The sequence below is a fragment of the Triturus cristatus genome, chromosome 12 (genome assembly GCF_964204655.1).
Source record: "Triturus cristatus chromosome 12, aTriCri1.1, whole genome shotgun sequence".
NCBI lineage: Eukaryota > Metazoa > Chordata > Amphibia > Caudata > Salamandridae > Triturus > Triturus cristatus.
This window is the reverse complement of record NC_140595.1, coordinates 209690123-209714181: the sequence shown is the minus strand read 5'-3', so window position 1 is coordinate 209714181 and position 24059 is coordinate 209690123. Positions and strand designations below refer to the sequence as shown.

The window sequence follows — 24059 nt, the reverse complement described above, 5'->3', positions numbered from 1 at the left end:
GAACACACTTTGCATACAAGTTTGTATTTTAAAGGGGGACCATAATTAATTCAGAAAACATTCCTTACCCTATCCTCGTGCAGCAAGGCCAGAGTCTGGTTAGCTTCTTCCTGGGAACTGTCTTCGTTCTCCTCTTGGATGTACGGACACCATATTATTCTACGGAAGTTGTTTAGTGGTGTGCTGTCTGGTCTTTTTATATTAGTCCATATCTCGTCTCTGATCAGTAAGTTAAAGTAATTCATGTTCCACTTGTCATACACACTCATACTACGAGGTAGCACACTTTATGAAATGTGCCCATTGCACATAGCACCTAACTTGACATATTATTACTGGAGCAGACTAGTATCTAGTACTATCAATCATGTACATTATTATTCAGTTTATTTACATAGGAAATCTGATGACATTTCATTTTTTCAACGGAGAGCCATGGGTCCACTGATCACTAGAGGTAGGCGGAATTTGCGAAATTCACTTTCGCAAATTATCGCGAAAATGTTAAAAATCTCCGCAAACACGCAGAATTTTTTTTCCCGCCCGTTCGCGGTATTTTCTGTGTGGTCGCGGCTCGCCAACTTACCCATGCGGTTGCTCGCGGGCGCGGCCGTCTTGTTTTCACTTGTCTCGCGGTGCATGATCGCGAGAAGAAAGATGTGATCGCGCGACGAATGACGTTACTGCGGGCACGAACCGTCGCGAGACAGCGCAAGTGGCTACCAACAATCCAACATCTCGTGGAAAACGCGACCGGATCGGGAAAACTGGTCAGCGAACGCGGGGATTCAGGTAAGGCGATCGCGCGCACACGAGAATGTATTATTTTACAGCACGAACAAGCAAAAAATTTCCGGTAAAATGCGGATTGCGGAAATTTTGACATTTTCGCGCTCTCCGCGCATCGCAAAAATTTCAAATTATCGCAATTTACGCGAGCGGAACCGAATTTTAGCCCAGGCCTACTGATCACCGTTACTGGCAAAACTGAGTTTTATACATTTTGGGAAAATGCCATGAAAGAATTTGAATTCATGTGCAACTCGTGAAATGTGGAGACAGAACTAAGCCTTTGGGAACACCCTAAAATGAATCCACATTTATCAGAGTAGCTTTAGTCTCTCTTGCATGCTTCATCCTCCAACTATTAGGTTAAGGGAACGCTTTCACTCCCTCCTTATAGCCCCAGTCAGATTTCTTTCTGCACTGCAGGATCTAGAAACGTTTGCAGAGCCCTCACACTGCTTAATGATGGAATTGTCATGACCAGTAATTAGAATGGCTGCATCCACGGCTCCCACTGTGATCAATTAAAAATCTCTTTTCCATAACAGATCGGTTTATTCTTCCAATATTTTAACCTTTGCTCCTTCATGGATCTGATCAGTTAATCAATTGTCAATTATTGATCCAGATATTTCTAAAATTAGCCCTCTGACACCACCTGGCTGCTTTTCAAATATCTAAAAAATTACTCATACACTAATCCACAAATGTGCCTACTCTGGGTAAGGTTCTACCTTCATGACAAATTTAGCGTAATTCAGTTATGCAGTTTTATCAATGGAATATATCAAAATGTCTTTGGTACCTACATTGGAAAATACTACGGTCTTGCTACTTGTCGCGTTGCGTCTTCTGCAAGGATCACCACAACACCACGTAAGTTGGTATTTCTTTATTAGATGTCATTTGCAGCCAGCATGCTGCACGTCCTATCTCGTCCCCTGCTTCCTGTGCTCTGCCCCCTCGCTTCCCCTGACCGGAACTGGTGCCCGGTGACCTGTCGTGCCCTCTGCCCTCTCCGAGGTCCTAGTGCCCTATATCTCAGGACACTACATCTCCCCCCTTTGTCACAAAGACGTTATGACAGTAGCATTAGTTAGTAATCAGAAAATTGGACAGTTTCTTTGGTCGAGTCTGTTGCAAGATGTGAAAGTATCGATCGATGTGACCCGTGAGATGCTGCTTAGAGCGGCATCTCACATTTCTTCTATTAGTCTCTTTGGTCTCACAATGTCTCTTCTCGGCCTCGTCACAAGTCCTTGGCCCTCCTTTGGCCTGGTGGCTTCTTCTGCACCTGCTCCGTTGCACTCCCTTTTTGTTGTCTCTTCGATGCCTGTCACTTGCTCTTCGTCCTTTTCTTCTTTTACGCCTTTGAAATGTGAGCTGTTCCTTGTTATTCGTCGGTTGTCTGATTCTGTTGTTATCATTGTTCCTTTCACTTGTGTTATCGTCAACGGGTCCTGGGCGAATGGACTGTCTGACTTCCGCTGCTGTCTCTGTCGTACCACTACAGTGTCTCCTTCATGGAGGTGTGATTTGATGGCATGTCGTCTTTCGTCAGCATATTCTTTCATTTTTCTCTTGGCCGCCTCGTCTTTAGCTGCCACGCTCTCGTGCCCTGGTGCGGTCAGTCCTTCTACCTGCGGCAGCCTCGTTCTGGTTGTCCTCCCTAGTACTAGCTCCGCCGGGCATTTCCCTGTAGACCCGTGAGGCGTGTTTCTGTAGTCTCTCAGTATTTGGCATAGTGCTTGGCCCAGGGAAATCTGCGACAGCTTCGCCCTCTGAACTGCCTTCTTGATGTTTCCCATGAACCTCTTGACCATGCCATTTGCTTGTAGCCATAGTGGTGTTATCTTTCTGTGCTGTATTCCGAGGTAGGCCATGAACCTTCGAAATTCCTTTCCTGAGAACGGAGGACCATTATCAGTTATCAATGTCTCTGGCGAGCCCCATGTTGCGAATATGTCGTCCAGAACAGGTAATGTTGCGGCTGCTGACGTTGAGGAGACTGATCTCACAATGGGGAATCTGGAGTATTCATCTATTATGACCAGTAGGTAAGTTCCCGCGTCTAGAGGTCCATAGAAATCGGCAGCCACTGTCGTCCATACAGCCCTTGGCAGTTCCGACATGTGTAATGGTTCTTGTCTTGCAGGCGGACCTGTCGTTTGACAGAGGTGACAGGCCGCAATCGTATCTTCGACTAGACTGTCTAACCCAGGGAACCACACTTTTTCTCTCAGCAGCTTCTTTGTCGCCACAATGCCCCTGTGTGACTCGTGTGCAATGCTGACCACTTGGCGTCGTAGTGAGCTTGGAATGACTATCCTGGTGTCCCCCATTACAATTCCACTATTTGTCTCCGAGAGTTCCCCGCTTATTTTCTGTAGAGCCAGCATCTCCTCCTTGTTTACTCCTCCCTTCCATGTGCAGTTGTTGTTTACATGTCTCCACCTTTGCTGTCTCATCGTTTCTCTGGCTGCTCGGAGAGTGTCATCTTTTTCCGTTTGTCTCTCTATTTCTGTTAGAGTTACTGGTGCAGGCGTGCTTTGCTTTAACACGAAGTTCAAGTATTCTTCTGCCATTGAGGCCTTTTTTCCAGTATGCGGTAGTGGATGCCGTGACATGTAGTCTGCTGGATTATGTTCTTTCCCTGGTTTGTGGACAATTTTGAAATCGTAATCCATTAGTCTGATGCCCCAGCGCTCGATGCTAGGCGGCATCTTTGCCGCTGGGTTGCCGTAAATTGTTACTAGTGCTTGGTGGTCTGTGATGATGGTGAACGGCTTCCCGTACACAAACATGTGGTAATGCTCTCATGCCCATACCACCGCCAAGCTTTCTTTCTCCGGCTGGGAGTACGCCTTCTCAATGTCTGTCAAGCTTTTGCTGGCGTATGAGACAATCTTCCTTGGTGACTCCTTTCCTGGCAAGTGTTGTGCTAATATCTCACCTAGCCCCACTGGGCTGGCATCGACCGTCAGCTCGGTGCAGAGCAGAGGGTCAAAGTATGCGAGGTGCTCCACAGTCATCACGGCCTTCCTGATCTCTTCGAACGATTCATTGCATTGTTGGGACCAGACAAATTTCTGGCCCCGTTTCGTTAGTTCTCTCAGCGGCGTGCTCACCGTGGCAAAGTCTTGTATGTATCTGGCACAGTAGCTTGCCAGGCCTAGGAATGATCTTATTTCTGCCACATCTGACGGTGGCTTTGTGTTCTTCAGCGTCTCCACTTTGCTGGGATCAGGCCTCATCCCTTTTTTCGAGAATATGTGCCCGAAGAATATCAGTTCTGTTCTCCCTAGCTCGCACTTTTCTCCATTCAGTGTTAGTCCGGCCTGCTTTAGTTGTTTACACACTTGCCTTAGGCCGCTATCGTGTTCTTCGTCCGATTTCCCAAACACTAGGATGTCATCACTGTAGTTGAAACTGTTGTGCACTGGTCGTATCACCTGTCTTATTGTCTCCTGAAATATGTCGGCCGCTGACGAAATACCAAAGCTGAGCCTTTTGTATCTGAATAGTCCTAGGTGTGTGGAGAATGTCGTTTTGTACCTTGACTGTGGGTCCAGCTCTAGTTGGTGATACCCTTTGCACAGATCTAGCTTTGAGAATCGGCACGCCCCTGTCAGCCTGCTGATCATGTCGTTCAGATGAGGTCCTGGATGACGTTCCCTCGATATTGCAGTGTTCGGTATTCTCATGTCTACACAGATCTGTATTTTGGACGTGTTCTTCTTCGGGACTGCTACAATTGGTGATACCCATGGTGTCGGCCCGTCTGCAGGCTCAATTATGTCTTGCTGCAGTAGGTTGTTTAATTCTTCTTCCACTTGCGGTTGTAAATGAATCGGCACTCTCCTGTGATGCTGTGCCACTGGTCTCACAGCTTCGTTTATGTGTAGGGTGATCTGTTTGTCTTTTAGCTTTCCCAGTCCCTGCAGTATTTCTTGATATTCTTGCAGTATGTTCTCTTTTTCTGTCATGTGATATGTCATAGCCAGCAGCCCCATGACTTGTGCCGTGACGTTGCTCAGCAGGCACGGTGCTGGGATGTCCCCTTTCAGCACGTGCATCTCTTCTTGACATGTCATATCCTGATATGTCAGAGTTTCAGTGAACTTGCCCATGTTTTCGACGGGTGTCTTTGATCCCCACGTGAACACATCTACTTTTGATGGCGATAATGTTGGCTTTATTCTCATCTTCATGTACTCTGACATGCACATTATGTTGCATGTTGCGCCACTGTCTAACACAAATTTTGTTCTGTGGCGCCCGACGTCAATGTCTACTGTGGCCGTCTTTTTTATTTGCTGTTTCTCCACCAGCTGGATGTGTTCCTGCTGTCTTCCTTCTTTTGGTGTGTCGGACATGAGGTATTGCCGTGCTTCCCTCCCAGCCGCCGTCTGTTCATCCGACTCTTCAGACGAGCCTCTCTCTGCTGTCTCCATGTGTCGGGCATGTCTTGTGCCTGTCGTCCTTGGTCTGGCTGTTCGTCCCCTTTCGTTCCTGAATTGCCTGCTCATGCAGGTGCTTGCGAAATGGTTGTCCCTGTTGCATTTTCTGCATTTCTGGCCCATTGCTGGGCAGGTGCCAACGTGTGGGAAATCAAGGCCGCATCTGTAGCATGTGACCACTTGTTTCCTGGGATGTTGTTGCTCCCTGTTGTCGTTCCTTTTGAAAATTTCCGTCATCCGATGTGCCATCGATGTTCCTTTTTCTTTGCCTATTTGTATTTGTTTGGCATGTTCCGTGGCCCGTGCTTCTGTGCGGGTCATCGTCAGTATTTTCTCAAGTGTTGTTGGTTCTTTTAGAATGCGTGCTCTGAACTCTACTGACAGACATCCTACGATGAGACGCATTCGTATTGCTTCTTCATTGTCAAATTTATCGAATTCGCAGTATGTCACCAACTTCCGCAATCTTGTCGCGAAGTCATCCATGCTCTCTTCTAGTTGTTGGCATGCTGTGTGGAACGTGTATCTTTCAAAATCGATGTTGCGTTAGGGGTCGAATTTCTCCGTGAGACACGCTTTCGCGACTTTGTAATCCGCCGTTTTTTCACTCGGAAGTGTCATCAAGTCTTCTATCTCGTCTCCCGCAAGGTTAACCAGCAGATCTAGTTGTTTGCCCTCTACGACGTCCGTTGCGCGTATGTAGCGTTCAAATTGTCGTAGCCATCTCTGCCATCTGATGCCTGCTTGCGGTTCCGAAATATTAAATGGCAGTGGCCTGCGGAACACAGCTTGTGTGCTCCTTGCCTCTTCGTCACCCATATCCTTCATTTTATTTTATTTATTTATTTCCTCTTCTTCCTTGTTCCTCTAGTGCTATTTTCTTTCTTTGGCACCTTTATCTTTTGTTTCTCCTTTAATTTAGACCTTTTTTAGTCTATTTTCCTTTTTGCCTGACTTTAAAATGGCCTCCCGGCCTTCCTGTGTTGCTATTGGCCCAATTTGCCTGACTCCAAGATGGCCGCCGTACTCAGCCGCGATTTCGCGTTGTCCGGGACTTTGCCTGACCCTGCAAAATGGCCGCCGTCTATCTTGGACGCTGATTGGCCCAATTTGCCTGACTTTAAAACGGCCGCCTCCTCTCGCGAAAGTTCGTTGAAACTCACGCGCGGGAGGGATTTTAATCTTTTCCTCGGCTGCCTCGTCAATTTCAGTTTCGTGCTGCTCTTACTTGCGCTAGCAGCGCCGGCGTGGGCTCCCGCAACGATGTTCTTTTCTCTGCTGGGCACTTCGGACCAGGGTGGGCTCCTGGCTCTGACTTTATATCCGCGACCGGGTGGGCTCCGACAGTCGCCGCGACGCGTGGATTTCGATCCCGCCTCGTCGCCAGTTGTCGCGTCGCGTCTTCTGCAAGGATCACCACAACACCACGTAAGTTGGTATTTCTTTATTAGATGTCATCTGCAGCCAGCATGCTGCACGTCCTATCTCGTCCCCTGCTTCCTGTGCTCTGCCCCCTCGCTTCCCCTGACCGGAACTGGTGTCCGGTGACCTGTCCTGCCCTCTGCCCTCTCCGAGGTCCTAGTGCCCTATATCTCAGGACACTACACTACTCAAACACATTTAATTTTGTCCCATTCAACAGATGTGCACAAAACCTGATCTAACAATACTAAGTTGAATGAGCAGATTGCATTGAAATATGTCAAAGTATATATTTCAATCCTCATTGGACCCTTTGCCAGTTTTAGATTTTTTATGAAGAAATAGCACACTGATTTTCTAAACCCAAAATATGATAAACTCAAAGAGGCTTTTTCACCCTCACCATTCATATTTGTTGCAATATAACAGGGGATTTCAACTATCTGCAACAAACGTTTTCCTTTGTGGGCTTGCACAGATAAAGTCACTCTTGGAACCACCTCATAACTATTGCCAGCTTGCAGGACATTAAACTCTCCAAGGTCAAGTTGGTAGGACTGAGTAAAACGTTTAGAAAGTTACACAAAGTTTCACCAAACAGTATCTCAGTTAGGAAATAAAAATAGAAAAACATTTCCATAACCATAAAGTCAATATCACTGACTTGGTGATGTGTATCTATCTTATTAACTTTCTTCTCCCATATTGGAAAAGAACTCCCACACCCAGAAAAATCAAGTAAAGAAATAAATCTACTGTGTCTGCTACACGTTTTAAATTCTCAAAAGTATCAAAACAGTTTTGTGGAATTCCCCCAATGCATTAGTCATCACCTCACAAAATGTTTCATAATTCAATTTGGAACTGCAAAATGGGTTGCAAATGTAATGGTTGAATTATCAATAAAATTAAACCTCTTTCTCAAACAATACTTAAAGTATTTACACTAAACCTAAGAATGATCTATTCTGAGCGTAGTTCTACTTTCTTGCTTAGTTTCGGGTAAAGCTGTTCAATATTTATTCAGCATTTTTCGCCAGTGCAGACATCAATACTTCCTAATGGAGTTAGATTGGATGTTTTGGGACCATCTACCTACCCTAACAATTGGCTCCCCTAACCCCGTCTGCACTCAATTTTAAGAGAGAAACCTTAATGGATGGGAAAAATCACTGACAAAATGAGAGCATACTCATGAAACTAGCCATGTTTATTAGCAGTCCAAAAGATCTTCCGGAAGGAAAGCGGAGCTGTTACTACTGACTAGCCTTTGTTTTCTCTAAACTACAGAATTTTCTATCCATAAAAATCGTAAGATGTTTCCAGTATGCATTCTGGCGCTGTAAAATAGAACTGATCAAAAATGCTTTCAACTTGCTCAATTTATGTTTCCTAATGAGTTCTTGGGCCGCATAATGGGCATGTGTTAAGACGCAGTTCTGAAATAATAAGCATAAGTAAAAGTGCTAAGCTTGAAAACGATTCCATTCAATCTTCACCAGGATAAATTATTCATGCTGGATAGTGCACATGCGCACATATAAATAGCAAAACTCTCTGGTCAGAGAAAGCCTTTATTAAAAGTCCAACAGTCTAGGACAGTGGTCTTCAAACCATTTAATGCTGCTCTCCCCTATAAATACAAAAATCAATGCGGTGGTGCCGCGCCGTGGCCAGGTAAGCCACTAATGTATTGAAAGAAAGTTTTACCCAAGGCTGGCACACCCAGGAGAATTTCAAGCTCTAATCAGCGAAGGGCAAAGGCACAGCCCCGACTGCGTCTCGGGAAACAGCGGGTCTGCCTCTGATTAGCCATGAGGCGGAACGGGAGATGCTCTTTTGATTGTATGAGCGATTGCACAAGGACAATCCTAATTCCCTGCTTTTTTATTTTTTTTAAGGACTGCCAGCAGCATGTGACCCACTGGGGTTGGATTGTACTACGAATCCCACCATGCATCTCTGCTCATTGGAGCGAGTACCTACGAGATGTTGAAATAAAAGAGGACAAGATTCGTTGCACACAGCTGTTGTCAGTTTGCATTGGTCCATGAGGAAGAGTTACCCTCGAAACGTGTCGGACCCGAGACGCAGTGGGGGACTGTGCCTTTGCCCTTCGCTGATTAGAGCTTGAAATTCTCCTGGGTATGCCAGCCTTGGGTAAAACTTTCATTCAATACATTAGTGGCTTACCTGGCCACGGCACGGCACCACCGCGGTAACAGCGCGTCTGCCTCTGATTAGCCATGAGGTGGAACGGGAGATGCTCTTTTGATTGTATGAGCGATTCTGTTGTCAGTTTGCATTGGTCCATGAGGAAGAGTTACACTCGAAACGCGTCGGACCTGAGACGCAGTGGGGGACTGTGCCTTTCGCTGATTAGAGCTTGAAAGTGTCCTGGGTGTGCCAGCCTTGGGGATAGATATATATATATATATATATATATATGACACTTCTGTTGTCCTGCGCATGAAGACGCACTCAATAACAAGCGGGCCCCGTCATTTGTAACAGAGTCCTTTATTCCAATAAAATCAGCATTCATTTTCAAGCTTGATTAACCGCCCTACGCGTTTCAGAGCAGTATGCTCCTTGTTCACAGGCTTGCACAAACAAATTAGCAGACTCACAGAGAAGTTCAAGTCACCATCAGTTCCTGCTTTTATCACCCCCCAGTGGGCAAGTTCCGGTACATTTTAATCAATTGCATCCTGGGACTTGAAGTTATTCTCGCGCAATATCTCCCTTCGGTGGGTTCTGCTGCCTTTGTAATTACTTAGTGCATCAATTACCTGCCCTCCAGTGGATGCTCAAAAAGGGGAGTCCGGTTTACATTAATATCATTAAACTTGTTATCCCACTATGTAATTCCAGTATTAAGCAGCTGGCCATATCGTATTCCAATGGCGATGCAGTCTTCCCGGACTGGCCGGCTGAAACATCACACTTCTGTTGTCCTGCGCATGAAGACGCACTCAATAACAAGCGGGCCCCGTCATTTGTAACAGTCCTTTATTCCGATAAAACCAGCATTCATTTTCAAGCTTGATTAACCGCCATACGCGTTTCGGTGAAGCATGCTCCGTGTTCACGGGCTTGCACAAACAAATCAGCAGACTCGCAGAGAAGTTCAAGTCACCATCAGTTCCTGCTTTTATCACCCCCAGTGGGCATGTTCCCGTACATTTTAATCAATTGCATCCTGGGACTTGAAGTTATTCTCGCGCAATATCTCCCTTCGGTGGGTTCTGCTGCCCTTGTAATTACTTAGTGCATCAATTACCTGCCCTCCAGTGGATTCTCAAAAAGGGAGTCCGGTTTACGTTAATATCATTAAACTTGTTATCCCGGTAACAAAGAGCTTGCTGCTTCCAAGCAAAACCTCTAATAATAACAAGATTAGGGAGTGTAGAGGGAAAACCCTACACGGGCTCTAGAGGTGGATACGTCCTCCACTCTGAATTAGTTACCAAACATAAGGATCCATCTCTTGGAGAAAAACAAAAAACCTGGGTTCAAAAAACTAGGATAGATGGGTGTGCGTGTCCCACAATGGTTGGACACACACAAAGTTGTTTAAATACCCCTCACACACCAAGAATGACCCATGGTGTCATGCTTCATCATAGGGGTCTTCCCGCCCCGCTGCGGGACGGGGCGTGCTACGACCTGCGACTACGCGGGAGCACTAATGATAAAGTGCTATGTGTAATGCAAAGGGTGGGTCTGGGGTAAGTGTAAACATGAGATTAAAAAGGACCTGGCCCCTTAAGACAAAAAAAACTTTAATAAGTCAAGGGGGGCTGGTACTAGTAAAAAGGTGGTGCAGAGATTTCCTACTCAATGTGTGGTTACTCCTAATATCTTGTCAACATGTTTCGATGCAAAGGCATCTTCGTCAGGACAGGGCTAAGATCCCTCCTATGTGGAAAGCATGTACTTATGAGAATACTATAAACATAAGTGCAACTAGTCATGCATAAATATACAGTACCTAATAGTATGCATATATGTTCTGTAAAGGAAAAAAGAGAAAAAGGACAAGTACTTGTTTAGTGTCCCAAGAAGTAAAAACATTATACCTGCAAACATAAGAAGTGTGCCACAAATGTGACAAAAACGTGATCGTTAGCCATAAGTCTTAATATTGCAGAAAAAGGTGCGGTGACCTGTAAGGAAATAGAGACAGCACAAGACACTACAAACAGATACCAAAAAACACACACACTATAAAATGCGTGGACTATTCTCTAAAATAGAGATAGACACAGTGGTAACATGAATCCATACTTAGGTGTATGTAAGGTTTTGCCTCATGAACCTTGAGAACGGGTGGAGAAATCAAGGGGCCTCTATGCTAAATAAAAAAGCAAAAAGAAAACGGAAAATAAAAAGTAGCTGTTATCACCAGAATGCTACTTGAAAAATGAAAGGCTGCGTCGGTATCCTCGAACGGCTGTGCCGTACTCACGTGCCCTTGTACTGCTAATCGCTCAATGTGCATCCATCCCGCGGTTCCGCTGATATGCGGGACACTGTCTAACGTGCTTAAGTATAGCCAGCCACTGCTAAATTACGGGGAACTCGTTACACCTGGTACGCTACAATGGCTTCCGGTTTAGAGGTTAGTGGAAGACTAGACCCGGGAGAGTTAAAATCTTCCAGAAACCGGAAGTGAGGACCCGTGGTGGGTTTTAGGAAAAGCAGTTCCGAACTAATGATAAATATCGTAAGCAAAATTGCTCGTATGTTGCAGAGCCTCCAATATCAATGACTGGGTAAAGAACATTCATGTTACCACTGTGTCTATCTCTATTTTAGAGAATAGTCCACGCATTTTATAGAGTGTTTGTCTTTTGTTATCTGTTTGTAGTGTCTTGTACTGTCTCTATCTCCTTACAGGTCACCGCACCTTTTTCTGCAATATTAAGATTTATGGCTAACGATCACGTTTTTGTCACATTTGTGGCGCACTGCTTATGTTTGCAGGTATAATGTTTTTACTTCCTGGGGCACTAAACAAGTACTTGTCCTTTTTCTCTTTTTTCCTTTACAGAACATATATGCATACTATTAGGTACTGTATATTTATGCATGACTAGTTGCACTTATGTTTATAGTATTCTCATAAGTACATGCTTTCCACATAGGAGGGATCTTAGCCCTGTCCTGACGAAGATGCCTTTGCATCGAAACATGTTGACAAGATATTAGGAGTAACCACACATTGAGTAGGAAATCTCCGCACCACCTTTTTACTAGTACCAGCCCCCCTTGAATTATTAAAGTTTTTTAGTTTTAAGGGGCCTGGTCCTTTTTAATCTCACGTTTACACTTACCCCAGACCCTCCCTTTGCATTACACATAGCACTTTATCAATAGTGCTCCCGCGTAGTCGCAGGTCGTAGCACGCCCCGTCCCGCAGCGGGGCGGGAAGACCCCTATGATGAAGCATGACACCATGGGTCATTCTTGGTGTGTGAGGGGTATTTAAACAACTTTGTGTGTGTCCAACCATTGTGAGACACGCACACCCATCTATCCTAGTTTTTTGAACCCAGGTTTTTTGGTTTTCTCCAAGAGATGGATCCTTATGCTTCCAAGCAAAAGCCTGGCTTTGATGGGTTTGGAGCAGAGTGAATATGTCAGGAGCCAGAACCATCTCTACAGGATGACTCTGCTGACTGAACGTCGTGAATTATTCAAATTCATGGTTTGCTGTAATATTGCAGCTTCCCGCGGATTTATCCTGGTTTGAATAGAGGCTTGGCGAGGGGATTACGCTGCACGAAGAGCGCAAGGTGAATAAACATCGGAATGGACTGTATTGAGGTTTGGCTTGCCTCTGAATGAACTTTAGATGACTGTACGATATGGAATTATTTGCAAGTCGATATGGCGTTAAGGAGTATTTACCTTGCAAATATGGCGGCCATACTCAGTGAATATCTTTAAGTCCTAGCTTTCTTACCACAATCCATCAAGCGCCAATCAGGAGAGACAATTCTGTATTTTAAATGCTATGTCGTGCATTTGGTATTAACACCTTTTGGCACTGAAGAAAGCTGTTGCTGAAACGCGTCTGCTAATAAAGGGTGCGAGTATTCCCTGAGAGTGCCTACGTGTGCTAATTTTCGCATGCGCTTGGAGCTGTATCTATATACGTGAGTCCCATCCTCACAATTAAACACGGCACCCGCCTGAGAGTTCGGTAAAAGCCTGGCTTTGATGGGTTTGGAGCAGAGAGAGAATATATATATATAACTATATATATATATATATACATACTGAAAAGCGTGTATTCGCGATGAAAAATGCGTGTATTTTCAGAGCACATGTGTGGAGAAAAATGGTTGGATTTCCAAAACATATTAAACATTGATATTCGAGTGATAAAACTCAAATGGTATTGGGGAGCACTTATTACTAATATTGACTTACTGCTAGTGACATTGCAACAATGGTTGTTATGTGTTACCTATGTAGAGGCATTTCACATTGACAAATCATTTTTTTACATTACTGCTGAAAACCATGCCTGATGTACCGAGGTGATCCCTGCTGGTAATATTGCATGGGGGGGGCACTAAAATAACCTGGTCTGATGTAGTTACTATTGCATCTCTAGTAATATTAGTAGCTCATGAGAATTTTCATAGAAAATAAGTAGCTCTTGTTACAGTAAAGGTTGGGGGGCCCCTGGTCTAAACTAACTAAAACTCAACTGAGACTGAGCTCCCTGACACATAGGCTGTACTTTACATGGCCATCCGCCTGAGAACGGTAGACAGAAACATTAATCTTAGGTATCACAAACATACATGATCTCTTGAGTGATGAGATTTGGTCAAGTTTTCAATTACTTTGTGCACAACAAAAGGTTGCTTTGCATGTTTACAAGCAAATATATACATAAAAAGGATATTGTATTTTTCCATTCTCCATACTCAGGTGCCATACAAAGAGGTTGCCGACTTCATCGAGGCAGGCCAGCAGGCTAGAGTTGAGGTGAGCAAAGGCCAAGTCTGTCACGCTGCCCATGATACCTTTCAGCAAGATTCGCTCAGCTGTGGTGACACTCAAGACCCGAACCATGGCAGATCCATTTGCACCTGAAAACAAGAGTGTTGGTTACTGAAAGGAACAAATAAGACCTTTTAATTGTAGCACAACACCTGTACCACAGAAAGGAAATAGGGGCGCTGCCAGAGCATTGGCAATACAATATCTGAAATAAGCAGCGCAAATAATAACTTCAATAAATAAAATAGATTACATTATGACAAAATGGAGCATGTTGTTACCACTGTTATTTGCACTTGTAACAGACTGCTTACTTAGTTCCTTGGTCGGTATTGGTGCCATTGCTGAGGTATAACACTATGTATGGGGCCATATGGGAACGGCCAACACTGGGAAAGTGAAGTTTGCAACCCTAATATATCATGCTAAAGCAACATATAATTAAAGTCACAGACCCCCCCTCCACCATTCCGCAGCAAGCCACTGTTATTAGTTCAGATGCTAATCTAGCTAAAAGAGTGAAAGGGTATGAAGGAAAAACGTTCAATCGTTTGTTAACACAGACCTGTAAAGTAACAGTGAAATTATGACCAACCTGGACTAGGTTAACCCAATCAACCTCATCATGCTAAGTACCTATGTCGAAATTCTCTAGAGGCAGCCTAGGATCCAGAGGAAAACGTGCTGATCAAAACCTCAAATGCAATATACCACTGGTAATGCTGATAAAACAAAGTTCAGCTGGTTTGATCACGTCTTGCATTTCAAAAGATACCCCACTAATGGAAATAGCTTTAGTAGCAAGAGGAGCAGTGTTAGTTTCACTGTGAATCAATGAATCAAAGTCACAAACATTTCCTCCAGGCACTAAGCCAAAATAGAAAAATTACTTAGCAAGTCCTCACCTTTATTTACTTCTGCTTCGTCCATTACTTTCAGTAATGGAGTTAAAAGGTATGCCGCAACAGTGCTTACAACAGGGTTACAGTCATGACTTGCTTGTACAGGAGTCAGCAGTCAGTATAAAACCGGCTGAGCCTCACATTACATGTCAAAGAAGGCCAAGAGCTCAAACATTTACATGATCGCTCCTTGCCTTTACTCAACAATGGCAATAGTGCTTGAGCACATTCACACTAAACAGTGCATATAGGCGAGATCTTAGACTAGAAGTGCTTAATATCCCTATGAACACGTGAATGAGACAATATGGTCAATTAAGTGGCAAAACGTTGAACAATATGCTACCGTGGATGCTGCGGAATTTCTAAGGTATTGGGGGTTCAAATAATATTACACGGTCAAGCCGCTTGGTTTTCTGTATCCGTATCCCCATCATGTATGACATTCTGCTCATAGTAGGAGCACGAAGAGGTGTCAAATTTGTGTCAAGTCATCTGTAACTTTGCAGCCACAAAATGACTCATTGTTCACAGCCAGATTTTGCTCTTTCGGTCACAAAGTTTCATCCTAAACAATGACACCCAGAACAATAAATGTACTTCATCGTTTCTTGGGCCCTGACTCCGATGGTTTTAAGACAACACACAAAGTGGATCGCTTCTGCATCTGCATCAAACGTGTTGGTGTGTGGTTGAAGGGAAGAATAAAGAATTCCCAAACAGGATAACCAATCCCCCCCTCATCTTCTCAGACATCGTTAGTATTTTTGGAGAACACACTGGAGTCATTAACTAACACTAGTGCCCGAGTTGGACATACGTCAATCAGGCAAGAAACCCATATTTAAAGAGTACAACAGTAATTTATCAAAGGCCTTTTTATTTTTTTACAAATATTGTAAGAAATGAAAAGAATACTTGCATATGGGTTCCACAAATAATAAACTGGCTACCATCTGAAACTTTTAGTGAAAGTTTACTCATGCCTGACATACTTTAATCAACACTGTGTTAGGGATGAAATGTTCTCCTTTTAGAAGTTATCGATGATCTGATCAAAACTGTAAGAAGTGTAAGGCAAAGAGTTAGGGGATGCACCAAGAATGGCAAACTGAAGATCATTTGAAAAGCTTTGAATAAATAAAAGCTAATCTTGTTTACACAATATACATGAAAAAAACACCAGAACGAAATCTAGTTCCAAGATTCAGAAATGTCAGGTGTTGTATTTCAGGGCAATGTAGCAACACTTTCCCCCATTAACCTATTGCCATGATCTAGATCGGTAAATCCTTTTCAGAATCGTTTTCTTTATTAAAAACATAAAAATAAAACATACATCTCACCCTCTAATTTTGCTCCTTACACACTTGGCAAAATCTAAATATTTTCAGAGATGTTTCAATTTCACAAGCTAAGGGCAGGGCCCCTGGGCAAGACTAAGTTCCAGCTAATGTAAGCAAATCAGAACAGCTCATATGACCACCAGTGATGCAGAGTTGCTAATGTCACTTGTGATGGAGAAATACCAGCAACCTGGCAAAAAGCATAAATTGTTACAATTAACATAAAATGGCGTTACCTTGGACTCTACAAATTACAGATCAATTAGTTTGCTTGAAATCATGGAAAACATTGCCACTAAAAAGATTCTTACTAGGGGTCAAGGGAGGTTTGATAACAACTGAAATTGAAAGTGATTTAAATAGCGCATGGCTACCCAGAGGCTTCCCCGCGCTGACGATAAGAGCTGTGGTGAAAGACAGAAGGCCTTTTAATGGATAGATGGGAATAACCAGGCCATCAGCTTTTTCATGAATATTAGTTCATTTTGCTGCCCTCTAAGGTCCAGCGGGAGGTCATTCCACAGTTTTGGAACCAAGTGGGAGAATGATCTGCCTCTCCATCTACATTTTTTTATTCTAGTGGTGCTGAGGAGGTGTGAGTGAGAGAACCTTGGAAATTTCGAGGGGGCATAAACCGAGATCAGGGATTTCAGTTTGGGTGGGCCTTTGTTAATTAATGCCCTGTGAGCGATACAGAGGGCTTTAAATTTTACTCTTGGCGCTATTAGAAGCCAATGGAGTAGTTTCAAGGATTCTCTAAATGGTGCTTGTCTTTTGAGTTTGAGCAGGAGCCTGGCTGCCGCATTCTGCACAGTTTGGAGCTCCTTAATCACATACTTGAGGGAGTTCCCATAGTCCAGACGGGAGACTATCAAAGCCTGTATGACGGTTTTCCTAAGTTGCTCCGGGATGAGTTCCAATATCTTTCTGAGCATCCTCAGGCATCCAAAGCAGATGCCAGACAATTTGTTTGCCTGTTTGTTCACTGAGAGTGCGCTATCGAGCCACATACCCAAATTTTTTACCACCAGTTTAGAGTCACCAATGCAAGGAGGCCAGTGATTTAGGGGTCTCGGGATAGCCCTGTTACCCAAGATCATGAGTACGGTCTTTTCACCATTCAATTTTAGGAAGCTATTTGACATCCACTTGACTAGTTTGATCAGGCAGGGGCCCAATAAAGAGTCTCCCTGATGGTGGTCCGGGGATAGAGCAACGATCAGCTGGGTGTCGTCCGCGTACAAAATGACTAGGATGTTAAACTCCTGTATAGTGTTGGCAAGCTGCCTTATATATATATTAAATAAGGTCGGGCTTAGGGAGGAGCCCTGTAGCACTCCAGAGTTTAAGGGCAGGCTGTCAGAGAGGCAGTCCTGGTCCATAACTTGGAGCGACCGATTATCTAAAAAGGAGCATAGCCACTCCAAGGCTCTGTCCTTCCATCTTTCCTTCAATCAATTTTTGAGCAAGGCGTGGTTGGCGGTGCCGAACACCGCACTAAGGTCAAGCAGAATAATCGAGGCTGACCCTCCGCCGTCAAGTAAGATCTTGAGTTCCTCTGTGACAGCCAAGAGTGCTGCGTCTGTACTATGGAGGGCGTGGGAGCCCATCTGCGTGGAGTGGAGAAGTGCGTTCTCTTCCAGGAATTTGACTAGAGTTTGGTTGACATGCCTTTCCAGGAGTTTGCCTAGGAGAGGAAGAAGGGAGATGGGTCCAAGGTTGCGCAAATTGTCCAGGTCCAGACGGGGTTTTAAAACAAATTGGTTACATTATGGCGTGTTTCCAGGCCCGGGGGTCCGACCCCGATTTAAGAGATTTATTAAGTATTTTCACTATAGTGGGGAGGACAACCTCTGTCACCTTGAGGATAGCATGCGGGGGGTGCCGAGGCCAGAGGGGAGCCTGACTTGATGGATTTGAGCAACTTAAGACTGGCTTCCTCATCAAGGACGGTGAAGTGTGTAAGACTAGGGAAAGAAGCTGGGACACTGACCGTATGGGACTTAGCTAGAACCGTCTGAGGAGTGTTTTTAAAACGATCATAGATATTGGACACTTTTTTTCTGAAAGAAAGACGTTATTTGGTTGCATCTTCCTATCGAGGCCTTTGGGGGGCCGTTGGTTTCTTGCGGTGTGGTCAAGTTTTTTACTAATCTAAATAGTTCTTTCGGGGAATTAAGTGCCTGGCTGATTTTCTTCTCATAAAATAAAGCTTGAGCCAGTTTCTTAAGCCAGTTTTAGTTCTTTATGATAGTGTCTGATCGAGGCTTTGTAGTTCATTTTTTTATCTGGATCAAAGTCTTTTCTCCAATCCCTTTCGGCTCTCTTGCAGAATTCTTTTAAAGAGAGCAGGTGCTCATTGAACCATGGGTCTTTCTTGGTCTGGTGTGTTTGAGAGGGCGTTTTTCTCAAGGGGGAACATGTCGTTAGAGACTGGCTGATTCAGTTATCCCATTGTTTGGAGTCTTCTTCTGGGCAGAGTTCCAGGTTGGGCAAGGAGCGCTTCAGGGCGTTTTACCAGAGATCGGCGTCGATCCCCGACCAATTTCTAGTAGTGGTGGACTGGACCTTACTTTTGGCCTGTCTGGACGGAATAGAAAACACAAATCGAATAAGGCAATGATCAGAACGGGGAAAACCTCCGACACCGAGATAAGAGGATCATTTGAAAAAATTAGGTCTAGCGTCTGTCCTTTTTCATGAGTAGGACCAGAGACCAGTTGAGAAAGTTGAAGTGCCTCAAGGTCTTCTCGAAATCTCCCTAATTACCAAGTGTAAATAAGAAACAGTACTGGTAGAGAGAGGTGAGCTACGTTTTCTATTGTAACAAAATACAGACGGTCAATTAAAACCAGTATTTATGGCCTATAACCTCAGACTTTAGTACAATAACATAACATGGGTTTTATTATACATTGTGTTTAGGCTATGGAAGTTTGTACATGTCTGTTTTTATTATGCTTGTATAGTCTTCATCTATAGTCTTGTTTAGCAATAGTATATATAGGCTGTACTGAAAATAAAAGTGTTTTTGTTAGTATTGTGTCTTAGACATATACAATACTCATGAACATTTAGGGAAGTGAAAGGTCCTAGGCACAAACCTGCTCCAAAATACTGATCATGAAAATGTGGGGATTGTACCTTCTTTGCAGCAATCATCAATGATGACTTTACTAAAACACGAGGGTTGGTGTTCTTCCTCTATGAACTGTATGATCAAATGGAAATATCATCTTTATATTTATATGCGCCAAAAAAATACCCTTTGGTCTTCTCCATCTCAGTCACGGTGTAACCCAATGAAAATCATCTGCTTTTTGCACAACATACAGCCTTTCTGCTGCTTCTAAGCCCTGTAAGTAACAGATAGTACTAGTACCCTACTAATTAACTTATTTTATTGACCGAAGGCTGATGGAAGGCTAAGTCTGCTGATTCCATTTAAGCTGTGCTTATGAATGCCCATAAACATCTTACCACAGAGACAACTATCCTTCTGCTTTAGCCTTGTTCCGCTCTTCTTCCCACTTTTCATAATATTTACATTCTGTGCACTTACTTGTAATATGTTGGAAATTAAGCTGTTAGATAAAAAACAAGTTCTGGTAAATTTTTCATAGATGGTTGGTTGTCTCATACCTGGATTCCTATTCGGGGACTTAAGGCCCAGGGACACAACTGAAAATATGCCATTCTTTCCCTCTCCGCTTCCTGCTGGTAATCTCTGACCAGAATTTGTTGAGGCCCATTCAACTGCATCAACAACAAAACCGTATTTACTCAGTCCAATATCCTCCTCTTCAAAAGTTACTGTTTTCAGTAAGGTAGCACTGGATCTGTAGCTGCCTCTTTATGAATACCTTTATAAAACTTCATTTCTAATCTTAAAGTGTAAAGTAATTTTAAGCCTATACAGTATGGTGCAACTACTACCTTAAGCGTGCTAGTCTAAAACTAACATACACATTTCAGGAATTCAATATTAGGCTCAGCTTTTTATAGTGTTAAATATGGTTCAATGAGTTTTGCAAGAAACAATTTATCAAGTTGATAGCTTTAAAGAAAAGGTCCACTACATTAAAAAAACAACGACAAATTAATATATAAAACATATATAGGGAATTCCCAGATTTTCTACTGAATTATGGTACACAGTTAGTCTCCAAAATGAGCTTGAGGAGTATTACTGGCTTGAACAGAGGAGCCCCATACAAATTCAGAATCCAAAGTGCTCAGACAAACTGCTTTGTGGCCAAGGCCCAGTCAAGCCTGCCTCCTCAATTCGCCAGAGAAATACTACCACACCAAGAAAATCCCGGTCTTGTGGAGAAGACTGTGGATGTAAAATAATACTTTCAAAACAACAAACTCAAATGCACAACAGAACTATGCCTTTGCACCGATACATAAAATCATTCGATTCCGTGCATTTTTAGCCACACTCTCTTACAGCTATCTCTGCATGAGAAAGATCACTCGTACCACAAAGAAGAAAAAAAGGAAGACTTACCTCGGGTAGCATATGCTAGATATGAATTGGAGACTGCAATCAGGTTACCATAATAGTACTTCTGCTCCCAATCATATTTGGCAACTGGCTGTATTTTTACCTGCCCAAAAGAAGCAGAAAACACCAAATAAAATTAACTATAAAACTGGGGAAAAACTGATGAAATAAGCATCATTCAACAAGGACATGCATGCACCTTTACAATATCCAAGCATAGGAGCTAAACCCTAACCATGCCAGAGTAGACTAAGTGTAAAACTTTGCCTGCAGCAAACAGAAGAAAGCTTTAACTAATTTACTCTTTGTGCACAGGTTCAGTATTCGAATACCATCTTTTGAGTACAATAACATCGTATGGGCCTGAGTCTGTGCTGCATTTATTGGAACTCGGTACTGTGTTACCAGAATAGTGGGCAATTTTCATGACTGGGGAGAGTGCCTAACAAAAATTAATGTGATGTGTCCTCATGTAACGCAACTGGCGCTTGTGTAAAGCGCTCTGATACCCAATACCTTCGGGTCAAGTTCGCACTATATAAAACTCTGTAAAAAAATAAATAAATCTGAAACATAAAAAAATGTAATTATAAGTATTTCAAAATTCTGGCTAGCTGTAATCCAAGTAGAATGCTGTGTCAGGTAAAATCAATCAAAGACTGGGCGGCATGTTCACCGATAGATGCCCAAAGGGACGAAGCACAAATTAACGGACCGCTCACATGGATGCAAGAAAGATAGAAATACTTTTAATGACAATTAAGGTATGGTTGGCCATTCCTCTCCCTCCTACACATCTGGTTGTGAACTGCCTTTGCTAGTGGGCAAAATAGGAAAAGACTTCACTAAAAATAGGAGTCGGACATGTGCAGAAATCTCTTTGAATGCATGGTATTCACCTCATACATGCATCACCAACCTCTCCACAGAGTTCCAGTCTGTTTCTGCCAGGGTGCAGGAGTGCATGGTCATTAAGGGGATAAGTCCAATGGAAGACATCTGGGGATGGGAGCAGCAAATATTAAGGATACCAGAACTCCATGAACATCTTTGTTTCCAAGGTCAACCTACTCCTGCCCAACTGGCTCAAGTTAAGATATTTGCATTTCTAATACTGAAGAGGGCAAAAGCATGCCATCTATATTTCAAGAAAACAATTGGTGCTGCTTCTGGCCAGAGAAGTTCTGGATCAATCCGAGAGATGGGTCGGAGACTATTGCCTTCATAAATCATACAAGTGACACTCAATGTTTCTTTCTAAACATCTGCATAGAGAATGTGTCTTTTTAAGGTAACCATTGTTTGCCCAGCTTGTGTGAAATTGGAAGCACATTTACTGCGCTCCAAATTTCGGTGATCGTTACGACGGCACCGTCCTTCTTGCAGGGATTGAACACATCTCAAGAATTTATTGATCTGACTGAGTGAGAGATTGACTGATTTCTTCGCATGCGACCCTAGGATAATTTGTCTTTTCCTAGTCCTCAGGCTGACATATTCTTTTGTCCTGATGAAGACCCGTCTTTGATGCGTATAAATCTGCACATCATCTTAGGGTCGAAACATCGACGTTACCTGTCTGATTGATCCATGCAATTCCACCATTTGAACATTGAAGGATATATGTTGTGGTGTCATATGCTATTGACTGTGGATCATCTGTGCTCAAAGTGTAATTTCTGTCCATTGTGTATATATATATGTGTTTTGATGTCAATTTATGTTTGATTGTTATGTCATTATGCATCATCAGTCACTGAGTATCTTGTGGTTTATTTCATTGTTTGTTGGTCAGTCCTGTATAGTAGTAATATTTATGTGGATTCAAATACAGTGAAAAGGAAAATCACTTTGTGTTTCTCAAATTGGTGTATTTATGTGTGTCTGTATAACTGTATCTAAGTATTTTTGCAACAGTTTTTGAATACATGTAGTGTTGTTTAAACTAAGCTTATTCCCAACAGAACCACTGTTTCTGCTCTATGTACTTACCCAGGTTCTGAGGGTCACTGGGTTACCCCATTATTTCTAATGGTTTTTAAGGTAACCAGCAAAGCCTTTGCTCTAGTATAAAGAGGATCAAATCTCTTAGCAGTCTGAATTGCTTTTGGGTTGCAAAACTTTAAAATGCAAAAGACTCTATACACCAAGCATGTTGGCTTTAGTCTCTTTATTACCTGGTGGGAAACTACTTTATGTCACAAATTCTAAGAGACTGCTTGAATTTGTCCATTTCTGGTGTCAAAGTTCTACAGACATCTAGGTTGTGTACATTTCCCTAACTGTAGAGCATATGATTAAGCTGAAAGACAGAAAGAATAATGTTCAGTTAGGAATTTTTAAAGGTATCCTCCAAAGGACAACCTGTTTGCTGTGGAGACAGTTTAAAGAGACCCTCTAGATGGCCAATGAAAAAGTAGCCTTCCCGGTGAACAGGTCATTATGACGACAGGCCGCTGGCTGAAAAGGTTTATTCTTGAGCCAGACCAAAACTAGATTTAATTCCCATTTATGGATATGATACTTAATAGGAAGAGGAACCTTAAGAACCTTACGGCGCGCAATGTGAAACTGGTCTATTTTGTCAAGTGAACAGTTAAGAATACGTATACAGGTAAATCACAATGTCTGACAGAAAATGCTTATAGGAATTCTTACTTCCTGTACAAGCAAAATAAGAAAATGAAAGAAATCATCATCAAACCTTCATAAAGTATGCACATTTCTCTCCAAGACAATATGTTAAAATCCTGACAGTTATATTACTTTCAGGCTTAATCACCTTTAGTTGCACACATATTGACTACTTGTTCTTCAGAGAACCTCAAATAAGCCTGACCTGAAGCTCCAAACTGATCTGAAGTCATACAAAAACGCTGCTGATCTATAAGATACATGAGCAAACATTAGAAACCTGTTCTGCAGGAGTCGCATGATGAGGACCAGAAAGAAGATGGCTGCGTTGCTGTTGAGCTTCTGCTCCTTTCTGGAGTTAGTTTGTGGAAATAGAGCTGACCGAAATATGGGAGATTTCAACAAGAAAAAAAAGAATATGAATTTTGTAGCACATCATTCTTCCCTCTTCAATGGGTGCCAGAAGCAATGTGTTAAAAGGAGAAGCAGACACTGGAAACCAGGAGGTCATGTCCAAACTGTGAATATGCTAACATTTTTTGACAAGATTAAATAAGAAGACAACTCGGGCTAGCAAAGTTGTTTCTGCGAGCTTGATTAATGCAAAAGCATATGAATGCAAACACGGACAAGGTTACTGTAGAGGACACAATTCTTTCATATGAGGAGTCTCTGCAACCCTCAAGGAAAGAAGTATAGTCTTTTCTAAACTTAAAGATCAGCAGGGGAGAAAAATACACAAATAATATCCAGATTCTGGAGAAGACTGGGATGATGATGGATCTGCCCATACATGTCCTCTGACTTCCGCTTTCCTTCGAATCAGACTTTTCTCCTTCCCAACGGTGTCCTGATGGCAGCTATGCAGAAAGCTGCAACTCTTCTCCCTCACACCAGGGCTATGCAGTGAGAGGCACAGTGTATTTTGAAAGGTGAAGATTTCAGTGTTGACCGCTGCGAGGTGGTAAAGGTTGTA

At 43.0% G+C, this 24059-nt stretch overlaps 1 protein-coding gene across 1 annotated transcript in view; it reads right to left on the bottom strand.

The window, feature by feature from the left end:
- The window catches only part of EDC4 (enhancer of mRNA decapping 4), a 777931-nt gene that overhangs the window by 631193 nt on the left and 122679 nt on the right, over positions 1-24059 (bottom strand). Inside the window, exons 4-6 of the mRNA XM_085639493.1 lie at positions 20453-20552; positions 13594-13780; positions 69-219 (exon numbers count right to left, since the gene is read on the bottom strand). Of these exons, the coding sequence (XP_085495619.1) occupies positions 69-219; positions 13594-13780; positions 20453-20552 (438 nt within the window). The remainder of the gene's footprint in view (positions 1-68; positions 220-13593; positions 13781-20452; positions 20553-24059) is intronic.